This window comes from Xenopus tropicalis, chromosome 3 (genome assembly GCF_000004195.4).
Source record: "Xenopus tropicalis strain Nigerian chromosome 3, UCB_Xtro_10.0, whole genome shotgun sequence".
NCBI lineage: Eukaryota > Metazoa > Chordata > Amphibia > Anura > Pipidae > Xenopus > Xenopus tropicalis.
Genome location: NC_030679.2, coordinates 118,276,406 through 118,299,163, shown reverse-complemented (window position 1 = coordinate 118,299,163; position 22,758 = coordinate 118,276,406). Strand labels below are relative to the sequence as shown.

The 22,758-nt window shown below is 41.3% G+C and overlaps 1 protein-coding gene across 1 annotated transcript; it reads left to right on the top strand.

Moving 5' to 3' along the window:
- Positions 1-3,402: 3,402 nt before the first annotated feature.
- casc4 (cancer susceptibility 4) lies at positions 3,403-21,885 on the top strand (the record flags this gene model as incomplete). Its single annotated transcript, NM_001016088.2, is given in 7 exon segments — positions 3,403-3,858; positions 7,464-7,518; positions 9,281-9,383; positions 9,483-9,549; positions 10,399-10,531; positions 11,681-11,739; positions 20,560-21,885. Coding segments are annotated over 7 exon segments (780 nt in total). The 3' UTR covers positions 20,596-21,885.
- Between the last annotated feature and the right edge of the window lie 873 nt (positions 21,886-22,758).

The following is a 22,758-nucleotide window of genomic DNA, read 5'->3' as shown; positions in this document are numbered from 1 at the left end:
GGTCCTTCTCCACAATCTTCCTCAGGGCCCAGTCACCTCTTCTCGTTGTGCAGCGTTTTCTGCCACACTTTTTCCTTCCCACAGACTTCCCACTGAGGTGCCTTGATACAGCACTCTGGGAACAGCCTATTTGTTCAGAAATTTCTTTTTGTGTCTTACCCTCTTGCTTGAGGGTGTCAATGATGGCCTTCTGGACAGCAGTCAGGTCGGCAGTCTTACCCATGATTGCGGTTTTGAGTAATGAACCAGGCTGGGAGTTTTTAAAAGCCTGAGGAATCTTTTGCAGGTTTTTAGAGTTAATTTGTTGATTCAGATGATTAGGTTAATAGCTCGTTTAGAGAACCTTTTCATGATATGCTAATTTTTTGAGATAGGAATTTTGGGTTTTCATGAGCTGTATGCCACAATCATCAATATTAAAACAAGAAAAGGCTTGAACTACTTCAGTTGTGTGTAATGAATCTAAAATATATGAAAGTCTAATGTTTATCAGTACATTACAGAAAATAATGAACTTTATCACAATATGCTAATTTTTTGAAAAGGACCTGTATATATATATGTGTGTGTGTGTGTGTGTGTGTGTAATAAATGTTGCATTATCACACTCCACACTCTATTGTGCTTACATGAACCATTTGTTCATACAAAGATCTTGTTGCAACAGAATATTGGCTTAGCTGTAGAATACATATGATCAGTGTTGGACTGGGATGGCAAGGGCTCACCAGAAAACCTTATACCAGGGATCCCCAACCTTTTATACCCGTGAGCCACATTTAAATGGAAAGTGTTGGAGAGCAACACAAGCATGAAAAAAGTTCCTGGGGTGCCAATAAGAACTATAGGCACTTAATAGCCCCTATGTGTACTGGCAGCATAGAGAAGGCTCTGTTTGGCATTATACTGGGTATTTATGCAACTAAAACTTGCCTCCTAACCATAAATTTAAAAATGAGCACCTGCTTTAAGGCCTCTGAGAGCAACATCCAAGGGGTTGGGGAGCAATATGTTGCTCCTGAACCACTGGTTGGCGATCACTGCCTTAGACTATAGCCCCACTCTCCAAATTACTTGTACTTCTGTCCTTATTCAACCTCTTTATTCTCTTAGTCGCTTTTCTTTCTATCTTGCAATTCCATCTATTTATTTTGTTTTCATACAGAAATAGAGAATGGCCATGAAAAAAGCCAGATGTTTTCCTGATATCCTGGTGGGCCAGTCTAACACTGCATATGATACCAGCAATTTTAAAGGAACAGTAACACCAAAAAATGTATATATTTTAAAGAAATTAAACTATAATGTACTGCTGCCCTGCACTGGTAAAAGTTTTGTGTTTGCTTCAGAAACATTACTAGAGTTTATATAAACCCTGGTGTGTAGCCATGGGGGCAGCCATTCAAAGGAAGAAAAGGCACAGGACCACTGCATCTATATAGCCAAATGCCCTGCAATAAATGTGCATGTTTCTAACTGTATTATTGCTCTCTTGATTTGATACCTAAGTTTTACACCTTTTTTTCATTTCCATTTAGAGGAGCAGCACACTCTCCAACGGGCTTTTCCCCCCTCACTCATGGACTCATTTCACCAACAGGCAGCTCTGGTGCCTTTTTCTTACCACCCTGGCTTTAAAGTGGATGTAACCAAAATCACAATTTTACCTAGTGAAAAAGACTGTAATTCTAAGCAACATTTCAATGTATGTTTATTAAATAATTGAAATTGTTTTAAAAATGATTTCTACATTTACAGTAACTGTAGAGCAGTATTTGGCAGTTACTTTCTGCACGCGTGGTTCCGACTCTTGAAACACTGTACCTCCAGCTAAGATTCAGTTTCTCACAACGCCTGCCTGTTAATCTGCTGGCTTCTCTTACATTGTTTCCAAAGAAAAAAAGGTGTAATCACTGGGTGGGGGAAAAAATACTGTTACCCCCATCAGTGTTGGACTGGCCCACCAGGATACCAGGAAAACTCCAGGTGGGCCCAGGTGTTTGTGGGCCCTCCTGCTCCTGCCCATTTGGCCTGTTTCATGCTCATTCTGAATGGCAAGACAAAGGAGAAATACATGGAAGAATAGCTGCTAGCATATCAATAAAAGAAACTAGGAGACTATAGAGCAGGGGTGGGCAAACTACGGCCCGCGGGCCACATCCGGCCCCTTGGCCTTTTTAATCCGGCCCGCCGACGACGCCAAGTCTCATCACGCGAGACTTGGGGGCACATTTACAAACGCACGAACGCACGAGCATTCATGCGAACGATCCGAACGTATTTTCGCCGTTTTTTTCGGGCGTCCGCACAACTTTTTTGTACGCCGCACGACTTTTTCGTACGCCGCATGACTTTTTCGGACGTTTGCACGAAAAAATCGGAAATGTTTTACCGCTGTTTACAATTGTTCGGTACGAAAATTTCGGGACTTTCGGATCGCCAATACGATATTATCGTGACTAATACGATTTTTTCGTAAAAGCATTTTCGTGATATTTGCGATCTTACGAAATTTTCATTTCCAATATGATTTTTTCCCATTCGTGATTCGGATTCGTGGATTAGTAAATGTGCCCCTTGGTGTCATTGGCGGGCCGGAATTAAAGAGACGAAGGGGGCGTAAAGCTGGCCTGGCCCTGCCCGCCCTGGCCCGGTCCGGCCCGGGGGTGAGTAAATGTGGCCCTTGAGCCAAAAAGTTTGCCCACCCCTGCTATAGAGGTTGGGTGAGGAAAGGAGGAAAAATCGTTTGGAAAGCGGGCCTAGGGTCTAAGGTTTTCTGGTGGGCCCCTGGGTTCCCAGTCCGACACTGACCCCCATGATTGTAATTGTTTATCTGACACCCAGTATATAGATCAGGGATATCTAATTAATAACTCTTGAGATATTTTGGGAATTGGAACTCCCACTGAGCAATCACAAAGTTGTCATTTAACAGCGACTGGCAGACACACTATTGGGCAGATCAGAACAGGGCAACTGGGATCTCACTAACGGGGCCATTTATTGTATGAAGCACAAGCAAGCTGACAATCACTGGGACAACCCTAAAGCCGGACATATATGTATGTGGCTCAGTACTGGGCATCACTCAGTATCCGGGCGCTAATATGCCGTTTTTAGGCGAGCACAAGCGGACGAGTTTACGCGCTCTAAAGTCTCGTACAGCCACCTGTTGCTATTTCCATAGTAACGCGTTAAGCCACGCCTCTATACAAAGAACCAGCAACGCGGCCGTAACAACGAATGCGGAACTTGATTACGCATCCGCAGGCTGGACCTTCTTCTTTGTCTTGCAACCAGGCTTGATGTGAGTCACTTCCCTTAGGGCGGAGCTACAAACGTCATGGCCCCCAATCACTGACTAGATAGAATCATAGTGTTTAGATTCTATTGGTTGGCGAGGCGTGTTTCTTGTACTATCAGGTTTCTATGCTCCAAAGCTTGGAGTCGAGGGGAAGATTGTCGGGGGGATCGGAATTGTAGTGGAGGTGGACAAGGCTTTGTGGCGGGGTTGGAGCATTGACAGCAAGCATGGTGGGCTTCGGAGCCCCGCGGCGCACCGGTCGCTTACCGCCCTTTGTGCTGGTTGCGCTCTTAGCTGTTATCGGTCTTTTGGCCTTTAATTACTGGAGTGTATCTGCTCGCCAGGCCGCCCTCCATGACGAGCTGCTGGGGCTGCAGGCTCAAGTCCAGCGCACTGAGGTGGCACGGAGCCGGCTGGAGAAGCGCAACTCCGAGTTAATATTGCAGGCGGACACTCACCGGAGGCAGATGGAACAGAAGCAAGGGGAGTACCAAGGCCTTGGGGAGCGGCTACAGGCCCGGGATATCCAGGCTCAGCGCTGTGAGCTGGAGAAGGTGAGAGTACAGATCACTGAGTGATTGGGCAGTGCCAGGGTAGGAGACTGGAGCCTGGGCATGATTCCTGCCCTCACAGGGGCCAGTTACAGGGAAGGAGATGAGCGTCCAAAAGGCATTTTGTCTTACCTAACCTCCCACCTCTCTTACGTGTACGTGTCCATAGGGGGTGTCCAGCCTTTCATCTGTTCTGCTGCTGCACTAAACAGCCTGGGGGGATTCAAGCGGGACACCCCTGGTTAAAATAGCACTTCCTCCATTACATAGTCTTACTGCACTAACATGGGCATGGGCTCCCTGCGGGGGTGCTTGGCCTCAGGAGGGGGTGCTTAGCCTCAGGAGGGGGTGCTTAGCCTCAGGAGGGGGTGCTTAGCCTCAGGAAGGGGTGCTTAGCCTCAGGAGGGGGTGCTTAGCCTCAGGAGGGGGTGCTTAGCCTCAGGAGGGGGTGCTTAGCCTCAGGAAGGGGTGCTTAGCCTCAGGAGGGGGTGCTTAGCCTCAGGAGGGGGTGCTTAGCCTCAGGAGGGGGTGCTTAGCCTCAGGAGGGGGTGCTTAGCCTCAGGAAGGGGTGCTTAGCCTCAGGAAGGGGTGCTTAGCCTCAGGAAGGGGTGCTTAGCCTCAGGAGGGGGTGCTTAGCCTCAGGAAGGGGTGCTTAGCCTCAGGAAGGGGTGCTTAGCCTCAGGAGGGGGTGCTTAGCCTCAGGAGGGGGTGCTTAGCCTCAGGAGGGGGTGCTTAGCCTCAGGAGGGGGTGCTTAGCCTCAGGAGAGGGTGCTTCTAATACAGGTGATTGCATGTGGGATGCTAGCATAACTATATGCACTGACTGGAACTGATGAGATCCCCAAGCACCATTAAGGATATATCATCCAGTTTATTTGTGGCTTGTATGAGTCAGTATTATAAAAGAATAGAAACTAAGATAAGTGTTTCTGGATTTCCTATTAAGCTTTTTACCTGCTGACCAGATTCAGCCACAGAAGAAAAGGTTGGTTAAGCAATCTGTGCTCTGCCAGCTGTTGCAGATCTATACCTTTGCCCCCTATTACATGAAAAGCAAAAGAATGATGATACATTTACTGTAGTAATTCAGATAAACACTGGCTGAGCTGGCTGTTCTGTCCGCTCTACAGCAGAAAAGCTTGCACTTCCAAGTATGTTTATTTGGAGCAATAAAAAGGTTTTGGGGGGACTTTTCTCCTTTCCTCAATTTGCAGCTCACAAACCAAACCCATTACAGTCTGACTTCCAGTCCATGCTTTCAACTCTTATAGAAAATCACAGGTGACACTTTTTTTTCTCTTTGGTCCTGGGAGCTGGTTCCATCTTAGGGGGCATCATTTGTTGGAAGATAGATTCCTGATCCCTAATAACTATAGGAGCTCAGGATACAGCTCAGGATACTCTCTGGCACTGGTCCTATACTGGTGACATCATCTAATGGTCCTAGAGATAAGGTTCTCTAACCCTGCTGACTCACTTAGTGCCTGCTTCCAAACATAAGGCAATATCATTTGCACAATTATTCGAGTTGCCTATTGTTTGCATGCTTCTTTTCATATAAAGCAGGGGTCCCCAACCTTTCTGACTTGTGAGCCACAGTCAAATATAAAAAGAGTTGGAGAGCAACACAAGCATCATAAAAGTTCATGGAGGTGCCAAATAAGGGCTAAGATTGGCTATTAGGGTGCATAGAGAGGCTGCCTATGAGCTTACAGGGGGGCTTTATTTGGTAGTAAATCTTGTTTTTATTCAACCAAAACTTGCCACCAAGTCAGGAATTTAAAAATAATTACCTGGTTTGGGGGCACTGAGAGCAACATCCAAGGGGTCAGTAAGCAACATGTTGCTTTGTATGACATAATTATTTTAAAATAATTCACCCTTTAATAAGAACTAATCTGCTCACTGTATGTTAAAGACTAAACAGCACTGGGTCCCACTAGGGCATGTGGGCGATGTTGTGAAGACACTGTAGTAGTGTTCAGTCCCTATCACTTCCCATTGGCCCTTGCCACATACTTTAATACACGTACCTGCTTTTATCATTGTTCTTATATCCTCCACGTTTCTTGTGTAAATTAATAATCAGACTGCTGTCTTGTGATTGAAGCAAACAAAGGGATTAGTGCACACGTGGCATACACTGGAGGTGTCAGGCAGGTGCCTCTTGGAATTACCACCACAAATATGTACACAGTGCCTGCTGTAGTCTCATGCTATGACAGGTAATTAATGAAATATATGGCCTCCATAGGTCTCTCTGACAGTACCAAAGCACTCAAATCAAACCGCTGCCATAGAGTTTAGGTGAGAGAGGAGGTAGAATCACATCATTAAAGGAAAGTAGATTTGTCAACCAGTGTATCAGGAAATATGGAAGGAGAAATTAGCTCATATCATATCAACAGAAATAAAATCATTACTATTTCAAATGTCATTTAGTAAAACATTTACAATGTTTTCAAGCAAAAACATTTCTATTGATGTTTGTGTCCATTTAATAGTACTTGCATGGATATCCTCCAGGTAACCCGCTTTCCCTCCTGCATTTCAAATGAGAGAATGCGATGTGAGGGACCATACACTGTAAGCAAAAGGAGCAAAAGAAACCTATAGTATTGCAATAAAAAAAATTCAGGGATTTAAAACTCCCTTGAGGGGATGCTATTTCACAGAAATAAAGAAGTGGAGAGATGGCGTCCCTCCGTGCCCCCGCCCAATTCCAGTACTGCAAGTATTGTAAATAACATTATCTGTCGGGTATTCTTTTTTCAGGTCTGTGGGACACCCCAGGAAATAAGTTGATTATAAATATAGATTATTCATGCAGGTTGAAGTTATAAAATGGAAACAGGTGGTCAGCTGATCCACCACATAAAATGTAGGGATTGGGAAGGTTAAAGGGAAGTTAAATGTGAATGTGGGTCATAAATCAGGTCAGATAGTCTGTTCTAATTCTCTGAATAGGCATCTTCACTTCCTTTGCTTGCCCTCAGATGAAATCACTTTCAGCGTGTATAAAGTCTGTTCTACAACTTAGCAAGGATCATTGATTTGGTTTAGCATTGTTACCTCCCTCAACTCTTTATCAGGATGTCCTCCCTTCAGTTTCAGCGAAACTGTTCCTCAGCAGAGCTGACCACCTTCGTAAATGAACATTGTAAAACTGTAGTGCCTTTGCTTTATTTCCCTCAGTGTTATTTACCACCTACCCAAAAATTTTGAAAACCTCAGACACTGACCCACTGTTACAGCAACTGAGTACAGGCAATTAATTACCATTAAGTTTAGCGGAGGGGGAATTATGAGCATTCAGTAGCCCGAAGAGGTTAACATTTGGGATGGCAAAGGACTGCTAATTACTAAGTATGCCAATGCCCTAAGTTTCAGATCTCTATTTCAGAAGGTAATGTTCTGTTTTGTGGGCACCTGAAGGTAATCTGTTTTGCTGGCACCTGAATCTGGTCAACAGATTAAAAGCTCAATATATAATTCTGAAACAATGATTATAGTTGCTGTGAGGTGATCATTTTCACAAAATGGGAAAAAAATATTTAGCAAAAGAGTTTGTAAGATAATATTAATCTTTTTGTGTTTCCTGTTTTCAGACTAAACTGCAGAATAATGTGTCCCTTCAGATGGCAGACATCAGTCGCTTAAAGGGTAAGGAACAAATGCATTTTTTTTTTCCATTATAAAATACTAATTGATTTTTTTATTTTTATTACCTCCATGTCCACCCCATGGAATCAGTGGAGTTAGTTTAAAGAGGCATAGAGACATATTTCACCATTGCAACTTTTCCTGCAATTGTATGCTATTGTCTGTTACCCATAGTGATTCTTTATATAAAGAAGGTGCTCCCTTCCTCCAGTTACTGCATGGATCTTATGCTTATAAAGAAGGCACAGTTACATTTACAGAAGCGAAAAATGACCCCCATCTCTCACAGTAACTTGGACAAACAAAAGTAGAATTTATGACAATTCCTTGCCATTCTGGGTGCTGATAATGACTGCAGGCATGTTATCTATTTTTAGGAATGCTTGGGACCTGGGGTTTTAAGAGTAGTGTCCCACAGAGCGATCCAGTCGCCCACGATAGATCTGTTATTACGGGTGAATAACCGTTCCGAAATGCCTTTTCACCGGCAACAATAGGAGTTGCTGGTGGAAAGCGCTTTGCATTGTGCGACGTTGCCTGCAGAAGGAAACTTTGTGAGACATCGGAATACCAAAGCAATGCGAAGGGCTTTCCAATGGCAACACCTTTTGTTGCCTGTGGAAAGCTGTTTCATAGCCCACCACAGATCTCTGCTTTTGTGGTTGACTGAACCACTCCATTGGTCAGCCTAAGGATAAGGGATCATTTTGTAATTTGGATCTCCATACCTTAAAGGAACAGTAACACCAAAAAATTAAAGTGTTTTAAAGTAATTGAAATATAACGTACTGTTGCCCTGCACTGGTAAAACTCGGGTGTTTGCTTCAGGAACCCTACTATAGTTTATATAAATACGCTGCTGTGTAGCCATGAGGGCAGCCATTCAAGCTGGAAAAAAGGAGAAAAGGCACAGGTTACAAAGCAAATAACAGATAAGAGACCATTGTATTCTACAGGGTTTATCTGTTAGCTGCTATATAACCTGTGCCTTTTCTTCTTTTGAATGGCTGCCCCCATGGCTACACACCAGGGTTTGTATAAACTCTAGTAATGTTTCTGAAGCAAACACACAATTTTTACCAGTGCAGGGCAGCAGTACATTATAGTTTAATTTCTTTAAATTATATACATTTTTTGGTGTTACTGTTCCTTTAAGGGTAAAGACACATGGAGCTACTAGTAGCAGCTACTTGCCGTGGCTAGTTAAATAGACAATGCTGATCGTTTACTGATAATTGTCTCTACATGTGGATTTTTTTTTTTTTTTTTTGCCACCAATATGGATTCATACAACTTAGTTACCATCAAATGAAACCTACTGTTGTTATAAAAGGAAATGATTTAAAAAATATATATATATATTTTTTTTTTAATTATTTGTTTAAATGGACTCTAATGGGAGATGGCCTTACTTAAGGGGTCACAAACCTGTAATTTTGTTTAATTTGAACCATTTACCTGGCACTTTGTCCCCACAACAGACCGTGGGAGACGAACGCCACACATACTGTAAGTGTTATCCGTTTCACCGTTTAGTGCAAAAAGATTATTCATATTTATTTATGAAAAATCATACAATGCATTTTCAACACATTCTTTTTAAGTTCAAGATTACAAACGTGAATCTGTGTGCTTTGTATAAGCTTTATTTTGGTAACCACGACAACTACCAGAACATGTGCCATGTTGCTTTGGGCATGGCCAGACCCAAACATGCTGTGTGTGTTCTTACAAAACTGAAATGCTTCCCATGTCTTTACAGAGCAGCTTGCTGAACTGCGCCATGAGTTTCTGAGACAGGAAGATCAGTTGCATGAGTACAAGAATAACAACACTTTGCTTCAGAAGTCCTTGCAGGAAGAAAGGTAACGGCACATTTTGCAACCGTTTGTATTTATCTGAGGCATGTTATTCCCATGTCTAACTTGCCTCGTATTTTTTTTTTTTTTTTTTTTTTTAATCAGTCAGCAGTGCGCACAACAACTAGCAGAACGTAAGCGTGAATATGAGGAAAACCTTACCAAACTAAAGGTGAGTGATTTTGTTATGTATCTGGGTTGTCCTTTTTCAGCACTGGTCATTGTGCGTACTAACATTACCTTCCTGTATTAGTTACATTGCCTCTTTTGTACAGTATACAATAAATGTGCTTTGTTTGGTTATAAAACTGCTCATTTTATTACGAAAGGGAAAATAAGCACATGTGGTCTAGCGGTTAGGATTCCTGGTTTTCACCCAGGCGGCCCGGGTTCGACTCCCTGTATGGGAAATGCCGCTTTTACCCAGTACCTTACCTGGGAACTAGCACTTATATTGTAATGTCACCCACTGTGACCTACAGTACTTATATTTGCCTATTTGAGTCTGTAAGTTACCCTCCCATATAGATTGTAAGCTCTACGGGGCAGGGACCTCCATCCTCTTGTGTCTTTGACTTTTATGTATTTGTGTTTATTGTAATACTTTGTATTTATCTATTATCTTAATACCCCCTGTTTGTATTAATGTATTCTACTGTACAGCGCTGCGTACATAAGTAACACTTTATAAATAAAGATATACATACATGCATGTTCAGGAAAATTTGCTGCATATACTGAAGGACTTGGTGGATGTGAGGGGTAATGACACACAAACACATTGGGTTGAAATTGCCCAGTTGCTGACCTTTATCCCAAGGGCAAATAGCAGTACGTGTCAGATTATCCCATCCTAAAGACATGTTTCTGGGTGATTGTCATTGGGCCAGATGTGAGAGACTTTAATCCCATGTTTTTGGGCTGTTAAGAAAAATATCCCAAAATGAAAATTGGTAAAAATACTACTGCATTTGATTTTGCTCACTGTGTTAAGAATAATGGGTTTTGTTGTTGCTTTTAGGAGGAACTGGGGAAGGAGCCCAAAAAAGAGGAGGAAGAAGGAGGTGCTGTTGAGAAAAAGATTCCCCCATTAGCCAGTGAGGTGAAATTAAAGGTAGAGGATCCTTCAAGTAACCGCCTGCCTTATGCACAAGGTACAGTTTACTTTCATTAATTTCTGGCTTGGTAACTAAAACCCATTACTATAGTATAACTTTGTCAAGCTCAGTAGCAAGTAAAATCAAGGAGGGGCTCTATTGCTTCAAAAAACATCAACTTTATACCTTAGTTTTTACTCCGTGATATAAAGTCGGAAAGTTATCCTGCAAGTTTCCTTACCTGAGAAAGGGCATTTGAATTGTTTTTTGGCATCTTGTAGAATAATTAACTAAAGTCTAAAATAGCCTTTTTGTAAATGTCAGGGTCTGCTTGTTTTCCTTTTCGCTTAATGAAGCCATATCAGCTGGGCATTAGTGTTCTGCTAGACCTCATCTATAGATTACTGTTTGGGTTTATACTGCATTTAGTCTCGTCCACAACATACTGTGTGTAGACCACTTTCATTTTTTTATGGCATATAGTTTCTGAGACACTCTTCAGCTCCCCCAAGAACCTAAAATTCATACAAATACCGAAAGCTAAACTTTGTCCTAATCTTTTTGGAAATATTCAGAGTATCCACTAGAATACTAACTGGCACCTTTTCTTGCTTGGTTGCCTTGGTATTTAAGCAGGCCACTAATGCTTGCCAATGTGTGAGGAAACCCCCAGTGAATTCAGTCTCTTAAAGGAGAAGGAAAGGCTAAGTCACTTGGGGGTGCCAAAATGTTAGGCAGCCCCAAGTCACTTAGATCGCTTACCTTTTACCCCGGGCTGGTGCCCCTGTTAGGAGAAAACAGCACCAGCCCGGGGTACCTGCAGCGAGCCTTCCTCCTTCCGTCTTCGCGCTGCCGGCGAAATCCGTGGGCTGGCACATGTGCAGTAGAGTGAAAAGCCGACTTCTATGTTTAAGTTCGGCTTTTTCACTCTACTGCGCATGCGCGCGCAGCGAATACGGAAGAGGAAGCGCTCACAGCTACCCCAGGCTGGTGCTGTTCTCTCTGAACAGGGGCACCAGCCCGGGGTAAAAAGTATGTGATTTAAGTCACTTGGGGGTGCCTAACATTTTGGCACCCCCAAGTGACTTAACCTTTCCTTCTCCTTTAAGTTTATTCCCTGTAGCACTAACACCCAGTCCAGAGAACTTTCACACCTGCTGTGATGCTGTATATCTTGCATCCCTAATGCAAGTAACTTGCTCTTAGATGGTGTCAAACCTGACAGTGATGCTGGAATGCCAGAAATAGAGGACAATCGGCCAGCTAAAGAAGAGAATCTTCCCAAAGGTGAGTCAATAACAACAAATTAAATACTATAGTTTACTGAGACATTGTAGTGGTCGGATTGTAATTCTACAATTAATATGTTATTAAAACAGATGTGAAGGGACAGGATACTGGTGCTTTTCCTAGTCAAAGTAAAAGTTTACATGAACAGCATCCCTCGCTTCAGCCAGTAGCATTTACTGAAATTGAAGGTAAGCTTCCAAATTCTTTGTTTGTCTTGCCAGCACAATTATTGTGTAGATAGTAGTGCACACCATGTAAATTCAGTGAGCTAGGGGTAAGTAAATAGAAATAAAGGATGTCGGCACTCACAGGGTTTCAACAATTAGTTAAAAAAGCCCTGAGTGCTGACATCATATATATATATATATATATATATAATATATATATATACAAAAATACAGCTCATAGCTGTATTTTTGTATATATTTGTATGGTAAGGGGAAGTGGCTTTTCCCTAATTGAATACTTGCTCTCCCAACCCCGCCCCTTTAAGGATAGCCTTGCAGCTAAGAAGGTATTTATTCGCTTAATCACTGAATGGTTTCTTTGGAATAGGTCATGCCATATAGAGAGAAAAGCAGGTATGGTCTTTCTCCCCCCAAAGAAAATATATTCTCTTTTTTCGCTAGGTTAGGACTGGCGCAAGGACACTGCCTTGACGGGGCGCGTCAGCTTATGCATACTTTGTACAAACCGTGTAACTAAACGTGTCTCTTTTTACTAAAATGTAGACATTTTTCCTTCAGTGTGTGCAAAATTGGTTTTTAATTTTCTCTTGAAGCTTTATAATAGAGTGCTGGGGTAATGTGTATAGTATATATATATATATATATATATATATATATATATATACATATATATACATGAGAAAGGTCCCGATGGGGACCGAAACTTGGCTGTTCATGCGTTTTTAATACACAATTGATTGTTTTTGGAACATAACTCGGTGTTGCGGGTCTTTTTTGGATAGATATATATATATTATATATATTATATATATATATATATATATATATATATATATATATATATATTATATATTTTCTCTCTCTCTCCCCCCCTCCCTAAATGCATTTATAGTAATCAATCTGTGTTTCAATGGGGTTGAATAAATGTTTGCAAAGGCAATTACTTTGTGCACAAACACTCACAATACATATTGTATTAAATGTTTCTAGTGAAGAACCCCTTGCCTGCTGATAAAAAGGACTCTGTGCAACCCCCAGACGTAGAAGAGAATGCCCTACAATTAGAGCCACAACCTCAAAAGCAAAAGATTCATGATTCAAAGACAATGGGCTTTAATTTAAAACAAAGTGAGTATGAAATTAGCTTCATTATATACGTTCAGTTTTTCTTTGGTTAGGGGGTTACTATAATCCAGACTCGTTAAAGATTTGCCCTGTTATGGTTAGCTCCTGTCTCTTTCTGGTGAGCCCCACCAATATGTCCTGCAGAAAAGGGACACTTTAGAACTATGTCACTGGTGGTGAAATGGCATGTTTTAAGTAGCCCTAAGGTATGTTATAACCCCATTTCATTTGTTTTTATGTATAGGTTTGCTATTTAATTCCTTTAACCGCTTGCCTGCTGGGGTGTTTTGATCTTTAAAATCACTTGTTGCCATAAAACATACAGCATAGATGGAATGTAAATTTAAGTTATAAATAGAAAAATATAAGAAGAAAACTGCATTCTTGATATATAAGAAAGGTATGCCAAAATATGCTTAAGGAACAAAAGCACATCATTATTAAAATATATTTAGTTAACAATTGGGTTCTAAAATTGTTTTAGCCACCAACATAGAAGATCCCCTTCCTATCTTTGACAATGGCAGAAGGTGGCTCCTTTGTAGTAAATTACACAAGAGAGCCGACTGCATATCTAAATTGATATCCTCAGATGATCATCACAATACAGAAGCCAAATGGAAGGTCTGGTGGCAACTTAATCAATCAGTTGTCTAAAAAAAAAATTGTTAATTTAAAAAAAAAAAAAAAAAAGTAGGATGCAGTTGTTTTTATGTCGGTACTTTGTATTTTTTTTGTACGCACTCTTGTCCAGTCTCGGCATTGCAATGCTCCATATGGCTCTTGTTCTATTATTTCTTACCATTGTACTATGGCAGGGGGTTTTAGACGTTTCTGGCTCAAGTCCTCTTTGATGCTTGAGATTTAAGTACCCCCACCAAGTGTTTGAAGTGGCTCATAAAGTCTTGTGAGTTTGAACAAACAGAGTGGTGATGCTGGGCCAGAATTAAGACAAGCACATCTTCCTGCACAAGTAAACCACATAGTGATTGGCTAAGGCAGGAGGTTTAACTCTCTACCTCCTACCAATTCACTAATTACCATTTGGCTTACTCATGCAGGCACAGAGCTACCGGGTATAATTGTGAGCCTGAAAATACGTTTGAATTTTTTATTCCTAATAACATATTGCCTTTGTTAAATTTATGACAAGCATGGGCTCTTAATTGGTTCTGAGAAAACTGTTACTACTTCTGGAGGGGCCTGTGTCCTGAACCTAATAAGTACCCCCAAGTTTAACTTTTGTTGCTATGCTTTGTGGTAGGGGGATCTATTGGTGGAAATAGCCACTCTGCTGAACAGGGTTTGTCTGAGGAATGCATTGGAAAGCTTTAGATTTAATTCTGGTGAATTTTATTCTTGCTGTCCTTCTGGAATAGCTACTCCTTCCAGATGTTGGCACTCTGAGCCAATTAACAGCAGCAATTTGTTTGAAAAGATGCATTTGGTCACAGCCTTTTTCCACTACTTTCCAACAGGTTTCCATTCCTTGTCTTGTTGTATTAAAAAGATGGACCCTTCACAACCAGATCTGCCAAGCATAGATCTGGAAGGCTTTCTATATGTAAGCAAACATGTTATGCTAGGGTTTTATACCCTACTGACAGTGGACATTATTGCTTTACTAACTGTCCAGTACTTCCTGAAGACAGGAAGAAGGACTGAATTTTCTTCCAAATTCTTATGTTTTTATTCTTAGGGTCAAAATAAAGTTAGACTGAAAAAAGTCTAAAAAAAAAAAAAAAAGTCTTTAGTAAAACCTAATTTTGACCTATTAGGCTGGCCCCTGTCTTAAAGAGAAACCATCATTTAATATAAAAAGCCACTGAACTTTTGTAGATGCCACACTCACAGAACTTAGAGAAATCTGTAGAAAATGTTCATTTCCAAGGTGGCGACATTTTGGGGGTTTAAAGGAAATGTAAACATTAATGCAATGGCCTTCTAAGCACTTTTTCTATTTACATATATTTATGTTTATTTAAAAAATAGCTAGAAAGTAAACCAAACAAATGTGGTGCAGAATTTTTTTTTTTTTTTTTTAGTAGTTTCTTTTTTTTTTACTAGTGTTTCTGATGAATGAGGGTGATATGTCACCTGCTTTATGCCTATATTACCTGAATTTTTTTATTACCATTTTGGTCCCAAACTGAGACCTCGGTATGAGATTGGCGCATTGATAATAAAAATCTTGGGTTTTTTTTTTTTAGCTTTTAAATAGACCTGTGGCCATGGGCCTGATAACTGCATGTACAATATCGGCTGGTTGAAAATCCAGTTGACTGAATCTGATCCACAGATACAGGAGATAAAACAGAACTGTATTTGTCCTCTGCTCTTTTTTTCCTTTGCCTTTATAAATCATTGCCTCACTTTTTGATTGCTGTTTTCATAGGCAGCGGTCTTTAAATTAGTTCCACCTTTTTGTCTCTCCCTTTTTTCTACTCTTTGCTGATGATTCTTGTTTTCCTTTTTCTCTTTTCATTCCCTCTCTTTTCAATCTGTATATCCTCTTGTCGTCCTCTGCCCCGATCATTCCGACTTCATAGGTCGGTTCTTTGATGAGAATGAGTCCCCTGTAGATCCTCAGCATGGATCAAAAGTGGCAGACTATAACGGGGATGATGGGAACGTGGGTGAGTATGAGGCAGACAAGCAGGCAGAACTGGCTTACAATGAGGAAGAGGATGGTGATGGGGGAGAAGAAGATGTGCAAGGTGAGCTTGGGTTGCATATCTACATCGCATGATCCCTGCTAAACCTAATTCCTGGCCTGTTGTATGTCCTTGTGTGTCCTTATACCCTTGGCCTGTATATACAGTACATTGCTGCTTAACAATGGGAGGTATGTAAGCAATGTTTTCTATAGCCTAAATTGTACATGTAAAGGGGAAGTATCACTTTGAAGCGTTATCTCTGTGAAATGCTTATTTTAAAGTTAACATGGGTCAGAGTTCACTATCAATTGCAATACAATTTTACCTCAAACAAACCCCTTCTGTAAATAGCATTAAAAGCACACCTCCACCTGTGAATAAGCTGCACACGACATTTAGGACAGTGCCAAACAGGGTGATGATGGACCCTCCACTTATTCCTATGGGAATCGCCTATTCCTGAGGGGGGCGCTTGCTGGTCAGGTGATTATTGGTCAAAAATGCATTTGTCAACATCTCTCCCGCCTAAAGAGATTGTAAATGTTCAGGTGACAAAAGGCTCAGGATCTCCTTATGTGCTATTGCTCTTAAGGTCCCCATACACTATAAGATCCGCTCGCTTGGCGATGTCGCCAAGCGAGCGGATCTTTACCCGATATCCCCACCTACAGGGGCCAAACGATCGGATTACATTTGCGGCCATGGGCAGTCGGTTAGAAAATCCGGTCGGATCGGGGACCGCATCGGCTCATTGATGCGGTCCCCGATCCGGCCGGATTTTCTAACCTGCCCGATCGATATCTGGCCAATTTCAGGCCAGAAATCGGTCGGCCAGGCCGCTCGTTTCTGCCCATACACGGGCCGATTAGCTGCCCAATCGGTCCAAGGGACCGATATCGGCAGCTTCTATCGGCCCGTGTATGGGGGCCTTTAGAGTTGGAACTCAGGAATAGGAATCCCATTAGGATGAGTCCTACGGCATATCTGTTTTTCTAAATGACACTGTTTACATAGCAAATAATCCACACTACCATTAAAAATTTTATTCTTGAACCAGCAAATATGTTTTTAGTTGTAATATTGGTGTGTAGGCGCCATCTCAGTGAGCTTTCAGAAGGAGCCAGTGCTACACATTAAAAAATGCTTTCAGGTAACCTAAGGGCTCTGGCACACGGGGAGATTAGTCGCCCGCGACAATCTCCCCGAACTACCATCCCACCGGCGAAAATGTAAGTCGCCGGTGAGATGGCACACACTGCGCAGAAGTTGCCTCGGGGCTGCTATCTTCCCATTGTTCTGCTGATTGGCCGCTGGGAGGTGGGTGACAACTGATGCCACAGGGCAGGTACTTATAATCGGTCTTAATATAAATATATATATACACATGCGCACACACACAGTAACTTGTGAGTGGGTCTGTAATCTGAGGTAACTGATGGCAGCACCGAGCATGTGCGGTAGATCACCAGAAAAGAAGGTGGGACGCTACTGGGGGGCATATTTGGGGGTGCAGATCTTCTCTGCTAAAGGGCTGTGGTTGCTTTTTGCAAATTTGCCATTGTTCAAACTCTACTAGTGACTTCCAGTGGAGCAGAAATGGAGGGCTTTGTCTTCCATGTTATCAGTGCCACGTATTTCAGAAATAATTTTGCTGTTAAGCATCAGTGTAAAAATAGTGTTGTCCTTATAAATGAATATTGATTTGGAAAATCCACAGTCATTTTTTTTTTTCTTTTCCCCAAGTTTGTCTTGCTTTTATATGGTTTGTGTTTGGACCACGTGCAAGGCATGCTGTGTTTCCTCTGGCTGGGGCTACTATTGTAGCACAGTGGCAGGCATTAGTAATGCTCAACTATGTCTGGCTGCCAGATTTGTAAGAATGCACCACCATATGGCAGGCACATAAATCACATTTTTAAGACACTCTGTGACCTACTTGCTGAAACCCCCATTGGCACAGAGTATAAAAGAACACTGCCAGCTTGCTTGCTTTGTTAAAATAAGAATAACGCATCAAAATGTGCTGGTATATTTCCTTTAAGCAAACAAAATGTGTTTGTGTTTTATTCAGTATTAAGGAATGTAGATTCACTTATGTAACTTATTTTTAATGAAAATAAATGTAGCTGTGACCACAAGGTCCAATTTGCTTAAAGGGGTGAGTTACAGAATGGTCCATTCACAGCAATATATTAATTGGTCTTCTATTTTATAACTTTCTAATTATTTTCTTCCCTCTTCTGGATCTTTCCAGCTTTCTATTGCTCTGTAAACCTACAATTGTATCATTTGTTTAATCAAAAAAAAAACACAAATAAAAATTGTAGATTAATTGCAAATAGCTTTGAAATATCACTGTCTACCTCACACTGAAAGTTAATATAAAGGTGAACTACCCCATTAAGTTTAACAGGTACATTTTAAACAAATTAAACTAACTTTTTGTGGGAGCTGCCGTATTGCTTCAGCAAAAGCATTCTGTTGGCTTGAGCATTATGCTGTAAATCTATACCACTGCTTGTTTTGTGTCCAACAGTCTCTGGGGAGGGTAGGTAACTCATGAACCCAACCCATGAACAAATGTGAACAGACATGCAGACAGTACAATATACCCTTATCCTAATCTATTACCTTCTACAAAACTTGCCTACAGATCAACTATAAGGCTACAGTCACGTGGTTTGTACCTCCACGGGAAAACGGTCAACTCTCATGCAGGCTGCTTACAAACTGCTTGTCATTGTGCTCATAGGGTAGATTTTCCTCAGGTATACATTTTTGGGCCAAAATCTGCCTATTGTGCATGGTGACAGGTGGGTCATGTGTGACATAAGCCAAAGGTACATGCTTGGGTGCTTTAGCTTCCGCCTTAATTCCTGTTGGCACTGTGTGAAGTAGATAATCATTTTGTTTGAGCATTTATTAGTCCGTATTACACAGAAATTGTAAAAGTCATTTTTTCACAGTTCTGGCAAACATGGCAATGGTTAGTAAATGTGGGCATACACGTACTGACCTGTACGATACCTATCAGTCCACAGGCCAAATATCATGAGTGCCCATACATGTTTATAACCAGTTTTCTATTGTTCTGTTCAGGCAAACCACCCAATATATCAACTAAAAGGTTTCAGTCAGCACAAATGATCCTTTATCATCTGTTGATATGGAGCTGTCTTGCCGTACATGCCCAGCTGGTTGAAACAACCATATTGCCTGACTGGTTATACAGGTATAGAACCCCTTATCAAGAATGCCAAGGGTATTCTGGATAAGGGGTCTTTCTGTTATTTGGATCTTCATACGTTAAATCTACTAAAAATTCAATAAAACATTACATAAACCAAATATTATTATTATTATTAACATTTATTTATAAAGCGCCAACATATTCTGCAGCGCTGTACAATAAGTGGGTTTCATACATTGGACAAAGCAATCAATAATCGATACAAGAGGTGAAGAGAGCCCTGCCCAAAAGAGCTTACAATCTACAATAAGGATCAGTTGTATCTTAGTTGGGATCAAATATAAAGTACAGGTATGGGATCTGTTACCTGGAAACCCGATATCCAGAAAGCTCCGAATTACAGAAAACCTGTCTCCCATAGACTCCATTTTAATCAAATTATTTAGATTTTTAAAATTGATTTCCTTTTTCTCTGTAAAAATAAAACATTACCTTGTACTTGATCCCAACTAAGATATAATTAATCCTTACTGGATGCAAAATAATGCTGTTGGGTTTAATTAATGTTTTACTGATTTTTTTTTTTTTAGTAGACTTAAGGTATGAAGATCCAAATTACGGAAAGACTTGAGCATTCTGGATAACTGGTCCTAGGAAATCCGTTAAAAAAAAAAAAATCTAAAATAGTCTATGGGAGATAGGCTTTCTGGATAATGGGTTTACTGATGACAAATCCCATACCTGTATATGTTTAAAGAGAGAAAAAAAGACTTTTTCTAGATCTTACAGCATAAGTTCTCACATTGTAGGACCGGCCCTCCCAAGGGACCTGCAAGTCAAGTATGGGTGGTGGGGGAAACCTTGTTATAAAGTGTGAAAATCCTTTTGCTGCTGTAATAAAATGTGGTTGTATGACCATGAACAAACTTTATTAGCCTGCATTATGTATTGTATCCACATATTATTAAATGAGAGTAATGCTAAATGCAAGTAATGGGCAACCTGTCCTGTTTTGCTTAGCAGAAAAATGAATTAAACTGTAAGAATTCACAAAACACATTGAAGATAATGGGTATTTTTTCAGCACACAGTCCATTGGAGTCTATATTCACAGCACAACCTGGTGAAAAATGTTATGGTCTTTAATCAGCATTGGCATTTGTGCAGGTCACTAAAGATAAATTAATTACTGTCCAACTTATAGTTATTTATATCGGTGCACAGAAATTCTGTTCCAGTTCATTTGTTCAGATGTCAATCCTAGTGTTTTTGGTACCTTCCCCCTTGGTAATACTTGCTCATGCCTAGATTATCGCCAATTCATGTGCAGGGCAGGGAGGCCAAATCATCCTGAGCAGAAAATGTCAGCAGGGGGTATAACTGGATATGGGAAATGGAACAGCAACCTCCGGCCTAGCTTTACTCAACTAACAAACATGCTTTTATTGTCAAGTTTTGATTGAAGCTAATCTTTGATTATTTTCTTTTGTAGAAGATGATGATCATGACGGACAAGCAGATGTTGGCGAATACCATAAAGATCACTTAAATGAAACACTGTAACTTGGGACGCTAACAAACAGATCATAGAGTGCTGATGTAAGGGGTTTCTCTGGTCTGTTTCCTATCTTATGGAAAGAAGGTTTAACAATCAAGGATATATCTGTCTGAAAGAGCATCAAGTAAAGATCAGTGAAGTCGCTGAGGTACTGATGCAAGCCCTTTCTGTGTTGAATGGACTGATGCCGATGGATAAGGACCTGCACAAATGCCATCAAAGAATTCTTTTGGGTGAATAAATAGAAGTTTTAACTGGGCCCTTTTTCATTGGGTTGTAAAGAGGGGACAATTTTAAGGAATATGCTCATGACTCCGCTTCCATTAAGATTCTTTTTGGGTTCCAGGCTCGGCTGACCAGATAATGAATTCTGCACACTGGTGCCTAAACTGTACAGAAAACCAGGCTTAACGAAGGAGAAATGGTCTCCTGCGTCCGTTACACTGAAATCTCTAGCTGTGCTTACCTTCATTCTGACAGTGATGCTTTACCCATTTACGGTTATTGCCATGTTATTTATAAAAGTTTTCAGATATAGAATCTACAGTATTTAAGATCATATTTAGGACTTAACTAATTGGGTGGGGAAACAAGGGTAGGTGTTATAAGACCATATCTTCCTCCGCAAGCAGCACAGCCAAGTTACCAGTGTCACTTAATCTATTTGTATATTACTTGTATTTTGTATGTAATTGTGTAAATAGAATGACAAGGTGTGATTAGTATGTGATTTGCACTCCCTTTGTCTTAAAGGGCCAGTTTAGTCTATTTGAAATGACAGAAGGTTTGTGTTAGCGTATGTATATATAGAAATCTCTATGAAGAAGCTTTGGGCTAGGCCAAGATTGGCACTAGTAGTTGCACACCCTCTGATGTGTGAACGTGCCAGGAATTTTTTTTTTTGAATAGGACCTAATGCTCCATCCGAGAGTGCGGTTTCTGTATGCTAGTCATAGCACATCCACCTACCCGCAATTTCTATTTTCCATGTGAGAAAATGCCGAAGATATGTCGGAATTTAAAATTGGAAACCTGATTGAGATCGCCGTTTGGCAGGCCCAAAGTAAAATTGTTTCTTCTGTTTGCTACGTGTTCTAGTCACAGAGCCCTTTATGAAGTGTTACCACCAGCTTCTATGCAGTTAGCAGGGTTCTCTGGTTCATTACCTGGATATTCCATACAGTTTCCTATGAAGTCAGAGCCTTTCATTTTAATAAGAATGTAACACTTAAGTACTTTACACCCCCCGTAGATTCTTGAACTGTTCTGGTGTATAAATAATGGTGTTGCCTCCTTTTTCTACTGACCGGATCTCTCTCGCCAATGTTGTATTCCTTTCTTGCACCCAGCCAGTGCTGTGGCCCATTTATATGAGGCACTACAAATAAAGGTGATAGAAAGGGCATGTTTGTTTGTGAATTTATTATGCGGAACTACTGTTTGGGGTGCCCCCGAACAACACTTTGGGGCTCTCGGCTTGACATGATCATTTGGTGTGATGGGAGAGTGGAAGGGATTCAACTGCACAAAAACCACAAGAGTTGAACTGACCCCCTCGCCTGCTTGTGTGCCTATAGGAGTGCACTGCTAAACTGAACGCAGATAACGTACCCATGGGAACAAACACAACTTTCATCTACGAAATGCGTTTGGCGTGCATACCATTACTTCTCGATTCCCATCACAGACTCCATCAGTCTGCCTCCCAGAGTTTAGGTGGCCCCATGAGCTGAACCACAGAATGACCCTTTGGAGAGAAGTATTTCGGCAGAATGCTAATACATAATACATGCTAATACATATTGTCTCTTAGAAGGTGGATAATAGGGGCACCTATTGAGGGCTGGGGTCAGTGTCAGACTGAGATGCCCTGGGCCCGCTCTTCAAACTATTTTTATCCACTCCTCACTCAACCTCTATATTTTCCTAGTTTTTGTTTCTTTATGTACTCTCATTTATTCTTCTTTATATTTAGTCGATTGGTTCCCATGGAGAAATAGGAAATAACCATGAATTGGGCAAATGGTTAGAAGCATAAGGGCCCCCTGGGAGTTTTCCTGGTCTCCCTGTGGGCCAGTCCGACACAGGCTGGGGTGCTTCCCTCTCCCATTGTAACCGCGCTCACCTGCTCCCCCTCCTCCTTTTCCCAATACCGTCATTCCAGTTTCCCACCTCCTCTTCTCCGCTCCCTCCCCTCCTAGTCTGGTTGCGCATGCGCAGAGCGCTGTATCCGGGTCCTTACGCTCCTTCGGTCGGCGGGAAATGGCGCCCGGGAT